At 40.7% G+C, this 14,170-nt stretch overlaps 1 protein-coding gene across 3 annotated transcripts in view; it reads left to right on the top strand.

Moving 5' to 3' along the window:
- The window catches only part of MOCS1 (molybdenum cofactor synthesis 1), a 30,022-nt gene extending 16,083 nt beyond the window's left edge, over window positions 1-13,939 (top strand). Inside the window, exons 5-12 of one of the 3 annotated variants that reach the window (XM_068185508.1) lie at window positions 2,104-2,165; window positions 2,413-2,524; window positions 2,802-2,914; window positions 3,553-3,663; window positions 4,429-4,549; window positions 5,853-5,900; window positions 9,905-12,488; window positions 12,528-13,939. In XM_068185508.1, the coding sequence (XP_068041609.1) occupies window positions 2,104-2,165; window positions 2,413-2,524; window positions 2,802-2,914; window positions 3,553-3,663; window positions 4,429-4,549; window positions 5,853-5,900; window positions 9,905-10,773 (1,436 nt within the window). In that variant the 3' untranslated portion in view covers window positions 10,774-12,488; window positions 12,528-13,939. Of the gene's footprint in view, window positions 1-2,103; window positions 2,166-2,412; window positions 2,525-2,801; window positions 2,915-3,552; window positions 3,664-4,428; window positions 4,550-5,852; window positions 5,916-9,904; window positions 12,489-12,527 lie in introns of those variants that run through there. The other 2 variants (XM_068185509.1, XM_068185510.1) reach the window with 2 other exon arrangements.
- The last annotated feature ends 231 nt before the right edge of the window (window positions 13,940-14,170 follow it).

The following is a 14,170-nucleotide window of genomic DNA, read 5'->3' as shown; positions in this document are numbered from 1 at the left end:
TGTACTGTAAAGCTGGCTAAAGTTCTGACTTAAGAAGAAATCAGATATGATGAAAGTACTGAAATTTTTCATTGGGTGAAAGAGGAGAAGTGGTTGCTTCCTGGCCTTTTTAGTTACATTGAGTTTCTCCTTTTTATAATCCTGTGGTCACAGATTAGATTTTCTGAGCAGTAGCAGAGATTTTTGATCCCATTCATGGCTCTGGGTGGTGCTTACAGCAGTATATCATTATCTCTGTTGCCATAATCTGCCTGCAATCTTGCTTAATTGGAATGAGATCTACCACAGGTGCTGGAAACTTCCTGGGCACATGCACAAGTAGGTGGTGATTGAGAAGGGTGACAGGCCATAACTGTGAACAGTTGTTTGCAAGAGCTATTTCAGTGTGTGAAATAACTTTGTTTTTCATCACTTTTTGCAGCCAGAATTAGCCTTAGAACTGGTTTATTAAATAATTCCATCTTCTGCTTTCCTATGTCCATGCTTTATAATGCCTTTACTAGCCAGAGAGCCGTGAAGTGAAATTTTTGTCTCTTTAGTTTTCTTTTTTTCTGATGCATCCCGTATGAAGTATGCACTGAATACTACTGCGTTACTGCTTTTTTCTGCTAAAGCTCTTACAGAGTAATGAAGGTATGATCTGTTCACTAGAGAATCTGAGTTTCCAGTAGATCATAGATAAGGAAAGGAGGGTGATGGACCTATGCAGAAAAACATGACTAGAAGCAGCATGGAGATTGTCATCAAAACTTCTGAGACCTTCTACCCTTTTATTAGCACATATAAAGTATTTGCTGTTGAAGACTACAGCTTTGGAAGAAGCTCAGTCTCATACAGTGTTTGATCTCTCATACCGAAGTTTCATGTGCAGAACAGGAGTGGAACTTAGTCTAGAACCTGCCAGGGTAGAAGAGGCATTCACAAACATGAGGCAAGCAGCTGAGCACCCCCACTCACCAGAAATGTGTAGAGCTCAGGAGTTTGCTGTCTCATTCTTGCTCACCTCTGATCTCTGCCAGCTGCTGAGTGTGGCAGGGAGGAAATACACAAAATATGGAATGGATGTCTTGATGAAAAGTCCTGACTTCAAACAAAGTAGATAGAAGAGGGGGTTTGAGTGAGATCATTAAGAGGCTTTCCTAAATGACCTTGGAATTCTAAAATTGCATCATTGCTTTATTTCTCTTCCAGCATTAAGAGGTACATGTAGGGGTAAAGACACTTGCCCTAAATTAACTATATATTTCTATTTGAGAGCAGCTGGTAGGTGTAGGCCACACTAAATGGTAGGATGGAACTGGGCACTTCATTCCTTGAAGTCATGGTAGATTTTTACATCTTTAATTTGTTTTCAAGGGTCAAAGGCCAATTGAATTGCTTTCCTAAATGCTCTAATCCCTGCCACATTTTGTTCGCTAATTTCCTGTTTAGTCATAAAAATGATGATCCTGAAAAATGCAGCTTCTGATCTTCTGACTAATGGATTGTCAGTAGATTCAGGTGGCCAATTACATCTGCAGCCAGGGTTGAACAGGGAATCAAGGGGCTTTTTGTTGTTCCTAAATCCATTCCACTCCAAATGTACTTTAGAAAAATCCTTTTAAAATTCACTTAGCAACATTACTGTCTGATTCAGAACAGAGAAATTCTGTCATTGTAGAAAAGACACAAGCCATTACTATAAAATAAAAATTAATTTATTATTCCTTCTTCATTGCATCTGGAGGCAGTTCATAAATTCTTTCCACTCCCTTTAAGAAGAATGTAACACAAGGAAAGCTGTCTTACAGGGAAGTGCAGAATCTTATGCTAATAATATGTGGATATCCAAAGATACAAAAAAATCATACCAGATTGTTGATTACTCAAATATCAGTTAAATATTGATCTCGATGACTTGAGCACAGTAACTTGGTAATCTTTGGGGATTGTGAGGTGGGGTATAATGAAAGTCTTTTTATTTGCAGCTGTTCTTACTTGCAGCCCTGTCTACTGAATCAGATTGGTTTTTATTTGTCATCTCTTTGTCTTGTACTAAATAACCACCTTTTGCATTCTGCTTTGAGACATTAAAAATTATTTTTCACTCTTTTTGTATCGTAGGCTTTCACAAGGTAATGGAAGGAATTCACAAAGCCACTGAACTTGGCTACCATCCTGTTAAGGTAAAGCCAGTGTTTATTTACTCTGAAACTGTTTTTTTTTACCATACATACAGATCACCCAATAAGAAATTTATTATAGTCCATCTCACCTCCTACCCCACCCCATGAATAATTTTTAGTAAAACTGCATAAAAACTTGAAGATCTCATCAAGAAGTAATGAGGCGAATTCATATAATCTCCTTGTGCAGCTGGGGGTGCAGGTCATACTCTGCTCACTAATTTCAGGTGTCTGCTTTAACCTGCAGGTAAACTGTGTGGTGATGCGAGGCTTCAATGAGGATGAAGTGCTGGACTTCGTGGATTTCACAAAGGATCTGCCCCTTGATGTTCGGTTCATAGAATACATGCCCTTTGATGGTAAGTACTGCTGCTTTGAGATTCTTCTTGGACAGAAGTGAGCTGGCTGGTGGACATTCACCCCATAGACTTGTCTCTGGAGGTTTTGATAAGCTCTTTAAGGGAATTAGGAATTGCCTGAAGTTTTTTGCAGGTTATCTTCTTCCCTACATAAGCTGCAGAAGGACTCATTGGGGCTGGGACACCTCAGCTTAAGTGACACTTACAGAGAATGTGAAGGTGGTTCTTTGCTAATTAAGAAAATAAAATCCACAGTCTAAGGTTTTGTTAATTCTAGGCAATAAATGGAACTTCAAGAAGATGGTGAGCTACAAAGAGCTGCTTGATATAATTAAACAGCGATGGCCGGAACTGGAGAAATTACCCTATGAGACTTCCAGCACAGCCAAGGTGGGGTTGGACAGAGAACTTGTGAAACATGCCCCCATTCCTTCCCTGCCCCAAATCCCCAAATTCTCCCAAGTTCAGCATTGATTTTTGACAACCAAAGGAAGTTGATCAGTGTGGTAACTCTTGAGTTTTGGTCAAGCTGCCTTGCATGAGACTTGATGCTTATGAAGTCCTAGTCATAGTCTGTACCTTTATAAATAAAATGTGTTTTCTAGATGTATTTTCAGTCAGATATAAAAAATGCTAGGCCTGTATCCTGTATTTACAGCTTTTGAAAATTTTGTCAGTCTGTGTCTGCACATTAACAATCCTGATGGAAGAGTTTTTCCATGAAAAAACTATTGCTTTAGAGTATACAGTGCCAAATGGGGAATTTCTAGCTCATACTCCTATAGGCATCACCTGTTAGTTGATAACTACAACAGCAAGCATTTAACAAGTTTGAGATTTCTAGGAACAGGACAGAATAGACTGGAACACCTGAAAAAACTGACTTTGCTTTTATTTTTTTCTTTGATATGATCTGAGGGCTGAAGAAAATCTATGTTAAAATAGATTTTCCAGTCTTTAGGTAAGTGGAGCTATAAAAGCTAGGAGTCTGTATTTGACTTTTTTTTTTTGCCTCTGTATTTCTTTAGAGTTACAAGGTGCCACATTTCCAGGGACAAATCAGCTTTATCACCTCCATGTCAGAGCACTTCTGTGGATCCTGCAATCGGCTGAGGATAACAGCAGATGGGAACCTAAAGGTTGGTAGTGAAGAAGGACTCTTTTTGTTTTCATGCAGTGAAAATAGTGTTGAAATTTATGCTTTAAAAGTAGCTGGGATGTAAAGATGCATAATTATTACCAGTTAGCTCCTGTTTATTTATCCTTATGTATTCTTCTTCCATCTTGTCAGGCTGTTAGGGAGATGTTACATCACCTATTTTTTGGTTTCTCTGTTTTGCTAACATAGTTAACTTCAGTTAACTATGGTTGCAAGATCAGTAAATATAAACATTTACTCTAATCTTTGATTCAAAATCATCTTAAACATGTGACAAGCAGATGATTTCCCATTAAAAAAGGGTCCAAGCAGCTGTGAGGTCTTGGCTTTTGCATTCCACAAGGATCCTGTCTTATTTCCCAAACAGCTTGTAACTCTTCTGCTTCAAGAGCAGCCTGTACACTTGCTCAATGACTGTAGAACAAGGAGAACAAAGAATATTTCCTGCCACGTTGAAACTGGCAGTTTCTGGGGGAAAATTAAAGTTTTCAATTAAAAATTGGCACTTACGCTTTGTCACCTGATATTGACAACAGCTGTGCTGCTGCCTAACATCAGATGACCGAGGCAGCCTGAAGGTCCAATGAGCTTAGGCTGCCTGTGTGTACATGAGGGGAGATAAAGGAAACAATCTCCATAAATGTTTCCTTCAATAGGGTAGGCCTCTTCAAAGCTCTTCACTTTGAGGTTAGTACAAAATACTTGTAAAAGTAATTTATTTTATTCTTCCCTGGGTTGGCTGCAGGTGTGCCTTTTTGGGAATTCAGAAGTGTCCTTGAGGGATCACCTCCGGTCGGGTGCTTCAGAGAAGGAGTTGATTCAAATCATTGGAGCAGCAGTGGGCAGAAAAAAGAAACAGCATGCTGGTATGTTTGTTGTACTTTGTTGAGAAATAACAGCAGTGATAGGGAAAACAATGTCCTGGTACTTGTAACCTTCCGTGACAGTTAGAATCCACTGTCTGAAAGACTTTTGGACTGACTTCTGCTCTCAAATAGATGCAAATACCACTGCTCATGACAACAACAGCAAAGTGTAAAGCTAAGTAGTTGTACTGGATCCCCTTTTTTTTTTTAATTAGTTTGCTGTAAAAGAAGGACTAAATTGAGCTGTTGATCCAAATACTGCATTAACATGTTTCTAGAAGTGACAAATCTCTTTGTCACCATGCAGCACTTTGTGAGTACTCATCTTGTGCTCTGCATAAGGTTGTGACACAAGGTCCGTGATGATGCAGTCACATTCTCAGGATGCATTTGTCTTTTCTGAATTTATATCGATATAAACATTAACATCTAAACCTGAATTTGTGTAATCTGGCTCCAGCTGGGAATGTTGACCTCTTGTACATGAACTGGCTTTATAATCATAGATTAGTCCCATATACACTAAAAATATGCTTTGGCCCTTTTGTTTTCTTGCAGAATCTGAGAGCTTAATAATAGTAGGTTTTTTCCTTTTCTCCTAATGTGTGAAACACATTTTAAGGTAGCTTTTAAATCTAAGCGTAGACTAACTTGCAAAGGACGTTGGTCTGATGCAGATAAAATAGTGCCTTATAAGGGAAGGTGGGGAGGGATTGGTTCCTTTATTTGTAGACCCTTCATTTATAAGTTCTGGTTTGGGAAAGGAGGGAGTGGATGGGGAAGAGTCTACTAAAGTCATTTTGCCATCATCAGCACTTACCTAAAATTATAGGTATATAAGATAATTATAGGTATATAAGATAATTATCTTACCTTGTGTTAATCTCATTATTGTCCCTGGGGCTTTCTGTGATCCAACTTCTTTGAACTGGAACACTTATTAACATCTTATCTATAGAACTAGAACAATCAAATGCCATTGTTAGAGACAAGATAGTCTCAAATAGATTGAATTCAGTAGTAGGTAGACTGTAATTCACATTATGGCAAGCTTTCTGGAAAAGGGTTCTGCAGTGTGATAGACCCAGCAGCAGCTGGATGCCTGGAGACTCAGGCATCTAATAGTTTTAAATTATACCACGCTGGATTCCCCCTCCTCCAATTCCCTTGGTCTTTACTGGGCTTTGTTTTTCTTAGTATGCAGGTTGCACTCTGAAGAGCAGAAAACTAAACATGTAAACCAGGTGCATGACTTAAAGCCTAAAAAGCTGGGATTTTTATGTGTTCCTTATTTTATTTCTAGGCACGTTTAACATTTCTCGGATGAAAAACCGGCCAATGATCCTGATTGGTGGGTGACAAATCAGTACGTAAAAATCATACACTGATTTTGTTTGGTTTCTGTCTTCGAGGGAGCAGAGTAGATTTGGCTTTTGCGTCTAGCTTGTGGTTCTGCCCTAGGTTTAGGCAAAGAAATGGGCTTCTTAATTAGCTAGTTATAGCTAACATGCTGAAGTGGAGGAGGAGGAAAGGTTTAATGTCCCTACCGAACCTTACCCAGTTTTCCATTTGACAGCCCTGGTTTTGTTTGCTCTAATTAAGACACTTCATTACATTTTCCAAAGGGATAATGAGCCTTTCTACCTTATTTCCTATCATCTTACTTTGTACTTAGGTAGAACAGTATAGTTACTTATAAGACAGTTTGAGGTGATTTTTGACCGTATTGCCATATAAATATAAAGGATGCAGAATGGAGTTTATCCATGGATTAAGAAATTCAGCTTTGTTTATAACATACATAGAGCCATCAAGCTGACAGAAATGCAAGTGTTCCTACCTCACTACTACTTCAGAATCTGACATGTGGGGCTTCATTCTTTTAAAATTGCCTCTTATTGCTGCAAAGTCTCAGAACATAACTATGAAAGACCTATGAACCAAGAGCCTTTCCTTTCCTTCTAATGTCTATTGAAGCTGTTTGCTAGCTCTCCCTTCTGCCTGAAGCTCTGTTCGTGAGTGATGTAGTACTGCTGTGGTTCTCTTACTGATTATTAACATCTCCTTCAGTGTGATTTTACCTTGTCCATGCCTCTGTTTACCTATTCTGTAAGATAGCTGTCTTTCAAAAAACCTCAAGAAATGGTTACAAGAGTTAGCTTTGTAAGGTTAATTGTAAGATGTTTTGTTGTTCCTTATCAGCAAGGTGTGGGGAAAAAAACAAACAAGGGTGAAAGACGTGAACATTATGTTTCAAATCCAAACTCTCATCCTCCCATTGATGTTTTGGAGCAGGTTAGCTGCTGGGCAGCTTAAAACACAGGTTTTAAAACAGGTACTCTTGGAGAGGAGAACATGCATTAATTTTCAGGTCTTTGGAACAGGTGATATTATAATAACAGCTACTCTATTTTTAAACCAAGCCCCTTGGGCTTGTACTTATGTTGCCATTATTAGGAAATAGGATCTGCAGAGGTCTTTAACATAGGTCTTCACTGGGAATGTTTTTCACTTGGTGCCCCACTTGTAAGGGCCATCATTTTCCATCTTAACTGTTGCAAGATTGTGCCTTTGCTTGATAGTATTTGGCCACTGCTGCATTATGTTCCAGAAAAAGGGTAAGGAGGACCCTTTGTTTAAAGTGTGTATTGACTTGCTGCATGAGGAAAAGATTTTGTTTTTTTGGTTTTTTTTTGTTTTTTTTTTAAGATGACAAAACACTATATTAAACTCTTGACAGCTCACTGGGACCTCCATAATTTTTCAAGTTCTCTTTGAAAGAATTGCCACATTCCAAAGTTAGCATTCATAGCAATGTTTGGATGTCTGCAGATCAGAACAATCCAACTTCCTTTTGAAAAGTGCTTTAACATTGCCTTACATGCAGTGAAAAAGGCAGTCTGTCCAGGTCCTCCTCCTACAGCTGTTCCATCTCCCTTTGAGACTGACTGCTGGCAGTCACTGCATCAGTGGAGAGACTGGAGATGAATGGAGAGTATCCCACTATGACACATGAGGAATCATTAGGAGATTTCATAATTGTGTTTTGAATAAGTTACAAACTTCAAATAATGCTGGCGTGCAAGCAGTCAGTGGGGGAGTGTGTATATGGAATTAATTTAATGAAATTTAATGAATGCTGTGGAAATCACTAATTGGTTTTGCTAGACTCAGTGAGCCAAACCTGGTGTCTTCTCTGCACTGCTCTTGTCTAATCCTTTGCTATATGGTTTGTATCTTATTTCCCTTAATCAAAATACTCCTTTCATCAGGTTCTTCTTCTCCTGGGTTCACTTCAGTTATGGGAATTTTCATTAATTTAAGTATCTCCTGCCTTCTTTTCTCCCCCTGAGATTGTGCTAGTTGGAAGCTGACACAATTAAACTTGAGGTGCAGTAATAGGATATAAGGAGATGGAATTTATCAGATGGTTTCAGTAAATGGTGCAGTAGAAAACCATTATCTTTTTTTTTTTGGTAGGTATATGAGCAATTTGGTTTCAAACAGAGATGACTAGATTCAGCTTCAAGAAGTGTAGGTTGTTCAGAAAAGCAAAGATGCTTTTCTGAACTCATTACTGTCTCTGGCTATCTGTTTACTTCCCACTTTACTTGAGCAAACTTTTCTCCCTGCTCCCACCCTAGTGTGTTTACCCTGTGGAAGGAAGTACTTGTCTGCCTTTGCAGTCTGGCTTCTCCTGAAAACAAGACACTTTCATAGGGGTTTAGCTTCAGCTTTAAAGCTTATCAAGGAATCCAGAAGAACAGAGTGCTTTGAGTTCCTGGATTTTAAAAGGAATATTCAGGTTAGGCCCCACTATGAAAAGAGAGAGCAAGAGAAGAGGAATAAGAAAATTATTTTCTGTGCTCTTCTAAAGCAGAGAAATGTTGCACTCAGTAAATTTATGTCCATTTAATCCCATTCCTCTGAGCTATACATGCCTTCAAACTTGCAGGAATCTTAGTGTATAGGCCATCAGCTGTAGATGAAAAAAGGCCTTTGCCTGAATTTAGGTTATTGCAGTGATTATAATCATGAAATCTATGGTTGATTTAAGCTTCAGGAATGGTACTTTCAGACCAATGTTTGGAGGGTACTTTGGATGAAAATGGTACTAACCGCATCAGTCTTGTTTTCGCAGAGGCTGGGACTAACAAGGAAGAGTTTGGTGGGTTTGTTTTTAAAAAAAGATGGAGGAGCACAACTAGACCTTTGTCCACACTTTGTCTGTTACTGTCAGGACTGTGGACAGTCCCTGGGCAGCAGAAATATCTCAGCAATGTGCAGAGGGGCAGGAAGCTGCTTTGATGCACCTGTGAATAGGCTGAAAAGGGAGTCCTTGAATACCAGAACTACCAAAGGAAGTTATCGAGCACAACCTAATGCCACATTTCTCAGAGCAGGGAGAGGAGGAGCTTCAGAAAAAGAGAAACATGCTTATCAGTGGTGCTGTTAAACCAGGGCTTAGCCACTTACCTCTACACTGCTTTCTTTAATTACAAAACATTTTATTCACTCTAATGTGAAAGAGGCTCCTTCTGTCTTCACACTTGGCATTTAGCCCAGTGCAAATGCCAAAACCAAAGGATTAAATGGTGAAAAGGGGCAGGAGGGCTCACTACCTCTCTGCCAGCTGGGAGCTCTGCCAGCTTGACTTGGAACATGCTTCTGAGTAGATTTAAAATCTGTCTGTCAGTGAGGGGATTGTAGCTTTTCCAGTGCTTAAACGTCAGCTGTCATTAACGTGCTAAGAGCTGGCAATAATATGAGAGGTTCCCATCACCCTCTGAGATTGTAGATAGTGCAGTTGCAGTGCTTGTAGTCCCTGCTGTCCTCAAGTGCTAGCATGACCCTTCCCTGCAGAAGGAGATGAAAGGAGGAAGTGTAGCTGCCTGTGCTGGGAGGGAGGTGTTTGGAAAGGCAGAGCTGAGAATCTGTGTAAGAATTTCCTATTAACCCTGCCAAGCTTTTGAAAGAAGGCTGGTGCTGGGATGGTCCCAAATAGATGCTGAGATGCTGTGATTCACTTTTCTTCAGAACTGATGCTCCTATAAGCTTTCTTGGGTGCTGTTTCTCAAAAGGTGTTGATACTTTCAGAAAGTAAGTTGTTTCTTTTTGTCAGGGACTTTAAAATGAGTCTGAGTCTTGTGATTTTTAATAGCAAATCAGGAAATGCAGGGAACTGATGAGAGAGAAGGAGCTAGAGGAAAAAAGTGGATATTTTCAGGCTTATTGAGGTTTTTGCAACACAGGAAGTCCCAAGCAGTTTTCTGGCAGGGTTCTCAGCTGCTACAGGCAGTTTAGCTTTCCAGTTAGTAAGATGTTCTTCTCATCTTTTTGGTTTTTTTTCCCCAGAGCCTGCATTGATGTCATTCCCACTATGCCAAGATGCCCTACAGAATTCCCCAAATTCCAGACAGTGGGGCCACACATTTAGCCATTGGCTGACTTTGAGAGCAAGTTTACCCAAACAAAATGGAAAAACATCAATGAAAAATAAATTCACAGGACAAATTTTCCTACCAGGATCTCACCCAGAGAAACAGTGGCACTTAGCAACAGGAATTCTACAAACCCAGGTCCAAGGCTACTGTGTCTTCCAGAAGGACCCAAGCTCCACATTTGATACAAAGTGCCTTGATGCTTCTGTTGGCCAAGTTCCTGTGGACTGTCAGTCCAAAGAGGCGTGTTCAGGATCTGAATTCCATACCAGGGATTCAGGGTCTTGTACAAAGGTACCTCATGCCTCTGACAACTTGACTCACACTGATGAGGAAGGACAGGCCACAATGGTTGATGTTGCAGGGAAGCCAGATTCCAGAAGAAGTGCTGTTGCTGGTGCCGTGGTGGTCCTGGGTGAAAAGGCATTCAGGATGGTGAGGCAAAACCAGGTGAAGAAAGGGGATGTGCTGGCAGTAGCCCAAATTGCAGGAATTCAGGGAGCCAAGCTGACCAGCCAGTTGATCCCATTGTGTCACAACATCCCTTTGTACCATGTTGAGGTGTCTCTGAGCCTGGATGAGGCCAGGCATGCAGTGGTGATTCGCAGCTCCTGTCACACCTGGGGGAGGACAGGTGTGGAGATGGAGGCTTTCACAGCTGCCAGCCTGGCTGCGCTGACGGTGTACGACATGTGCAAAGCAGTCACTCATGATATTGTCATCCAAGAGGTGAAGTTGATTAGTAAGACAGGTGGGCAGAGGGGAGACTTCTCAAGGGTCTAGATAATATTCAGATACCTCCAGCCCTCCAAGTGACCACTGTTTCTGTTCAGCTTCTTACAGAAGTCCTTTTGCTCAGCTGGTGGGCTTGAAGACCTCAGCAGGTGTGTACAGTACAGCAATCCCATGCCTCCAGCATTGCCTTACTATGTCAGCTCACTTTAACAGTGGAGCCACTTATCCCTGTTGAAAGTCATGTGTATTTTCTAGAGGACAGACTTCTCCACTCTGCCAGTACCTCCATTTCAGTGTCCTCATGATGAGACTGAGAAAAGATTCCTGCTTATACCACAGAGCTTTTGTGGTTTTGGTGGTGTTTTTTGTTTAGTTTTGTTTTGGTTTTTTTTCTTTGTGCTGTGAAATACACCTGCTGTCATCACACCATACAACTGTGAGCTCTGGAAATTAAGCCAGCTGAAAGTGCTGTTATTTGGCAACTGTTTTAAAGTCAAGGGTTAAAATTTTAGAACTGTGTTTGTCTGTCTTTCCCCTGACCTTCTTCATTGAATTTAGAGGGCGACAGTGAGAAGAACACAGCTAGGGAACTTCACCAAACAGCAGAGATTATAAACATGGAACAGTCAGAGTCAAGGGGCAGCTCCCATCCCTTTGCAGTGCTACTGCTTCCCTTCACAGAATCAAAGAATCCCAGAATGGATGGGTAAATTTGGAAAAGACAACAGTGGGTCACCTGGTCCAACCTTCCTGCTCAGGCACCCAGAGCACACGGGACAGTGTTGTGTCCAGACTGGAATAGCTCCTTTGAGGGAGCCTCCATAACTTCTTTAAGGGATCTGTTTCAGTGCTGAGTCACCTGCAAAGTAAAAAATTCACGTGGAACTTCCTGTGCATCAGTTTCCTTTTATGGCCTCTTGTCCTATTGCTCAGCATCACCTAGAAAAGCCTGGCTCTATAATCTTGGCATCTCCCCCTTAGACACTGATATACATTGAGACATCAGTCATCTCTTCTGGATGCTGAACAGGCCTAGCTCCCTCAGCCTTTCCTCATAAGAGACACCTGCAAATGGGAAATAACCAGATAATCAATTTCAAAAGGGAAAAAAAAGGCAGTTTTTTTGCCTTGTGCTCTGTAAAACATGATGCAGAAAGAGGATTTCTGGGTTTGGAAGAATTATTTTTCTGATCTGAAAGGTATGTTTTACAATGTTAGAAGCATATTCCAGCATTTTGACCTTAGCACTGAAATACATGGATGCCCTGTTTGCATCCTTAAGGGATTAATTTTGCTATGCACAGAAGTAAGTTTTAAGCTCTCCCTGACTTTAGAAGGAGATGTTGCACCAAACCCTAGAAGACTCCAAATTTTTAATGCTACAGTGCAGCTCCTAGGAACCAGCAACCTGCGTAGTTCTGACAGATAAAACAGACTTTAATACTAGTGGGCCACTTGGAAAATGAAGGTAGGTACTGTTGCCTCTGCCAGAGTGTTTTCCTGCATGTTTCTCTAATTTGCTTTTCATAAAGTCTTCTGGCCTTGGAGCACTTAAGTGTCCCCATAAATGTAGCAGTGGCCACAGTCATGTAGCATTAATTAGCCTTGGTAATTAACTGTCTTAGAGAAGAAATTACTCAACATTCTTGTTAATATTAATGGCTGCTTTTCAAATGTTAAATGCTCTAGACAGGCTGTTAATGGTTGCTTATGGCTAATGTGAAGCTGCATATTATTCAGGGTGCTCCCTTCATACACACAGGGTATGATAACTCTAGCAGGTCAAAGACAACTCTAGCAAGGTCAAAGACACTATCAAAAAATTATCTTAAGCTTAAGAGGTTAAAGTACTGTGAGCACACCACACTGCCATGCACATCCTGCTCATGTAAAGTAAGCACAGGTCTCAGATGAGGAGGCAATAGGTTTTGCTACAGATCCTTCAGAAATCTCACACACCAGCTACAACAAAAGGCACTCTTTCTATTGCAGGTGAATTGATTTGATTCTTTTTTTTGTTGTCATTGTGAGATAAGGTGCAGAGAGCAACAGACATAGCAGCTGCAGCTGAAAGGGAAAGAAATCTGGAAAGCTTGGTGCCCAAAATCCATAAGCATTTGTACATTAACGATGTGGTTTAGGAATGGTATTCCCAATTTAGTGTTCCATTTTTGCTCACTCCTCCCTCCCTGTGGTGTGCTGGAGAGGAGAATTTGGAGGCACAGTAGGTAAAGATCATGGGTTCACATAAGAACAATTTACTGGAAACAGCAATGGAATAAGAAAATGAGCAGTAACACCTTCAATAATAGAGAGAACTGGTACTATGTGACTCTTCCCTTACCAGAAGAGACCTCTTCCCTGGTCCCCATGATAACCTCCCATACTGTTAGCCATGCCCTCACTTGGCTACTGCAAAAATTGCCCATGTTCTGGCCAGAACCAGGACAATCTACATGCATTGCTACAGTCTTGACTCCTTGTCATTCCCAGGAGTGTAGCTAGCACTGCCATACTGACACCAACAATGTCAGTGGCTGGGAACCCAATCCTGCAAATACAAGAGATTGCATTCATCTGTGGAACTGCTGTGCCCACAGCATGAAAGTTTCCTTAGCTCAGCGTGGAAACAAAGTGCCAGGAAAAGGAAGCACAGGTGTAACCTGCTAAGTCTAATGACTGACACAAGCACTTACCGTCCCTCACCATGCACAACACACCCTGCCCTCCTGGCCTGCCCCAGGCTCTAGCTAATTTTGAAAATGAAAAAGAAACTCGATGTACTCAGTAGCAATAAAACAATGCTTTGGGCATATGATTCAAGCTTGCTATCATGCTGTAAAACTCACACAAAGGACTCAGGGCCATACCAGGGACTACTGAGCACATGCATGACCACCACACACATCTCTCTCGCTACTTACGCACACTTCACTACTTCTTTGGTTTTAGAGTGGCTGGAAGTGCAGGGCAAACTGATTTTGGTGCCATTTTATGCTCATGTTACATTATCAAGTCTTTAAACTATGCACATTTTTAGGTAATGAACCAAACATGAGTCAACATTTTGTAAGAGAAATGGGTTGAGAGCGTTCTGTGTTTCTATGGTGCTAGGTGGGCCATGGTGTAATATATGTTGATGATGTTGATGACTGCTTTTTGGAGGCTTGCTTTTTTGTCCACTGTATTTTTAATAAATACTAGTTGCAATGGAGTGTGGTTTGCATTACTTTGAATATCCTTTTTATTTATCTTTCTATGTTTTAACCCAAAAGCTTCTATGAATAGTTACCTCGGGACAAGCAACAACACAGGCTTTGCAAGTTGCATTAGTCAGCAATTAGCAAGGGATCACTCTTAATAACTTATTACTATAAAGAACCTATTTTTTTGCTGTTGTTGAGAGAAACTCATTTTAATCTGGCTGTTCTTAAAATGCGTAATC

Source organism: Anomalospiza imberbis, chromosome 3 (assembly GCF_031753505.1).
Source record: "Anomalospiza imberbis isolate Cuckoo-Finch-1a 21T00152 chromosome 3, ASM3175350v1, whole genome shotgun sequence".
Taxonomy (NCBI): domain Eukaryota; kingdom Metazoa; phylum Chordata; class Aves; order Passeriformes; family Viduidae; genus Anomalospiza; species Anomalospiza imberbis.
Note: the sequence above shows the minus strand (reverse complement) of the source record. Positions and strands in the feature narration are given on the sequence as shown.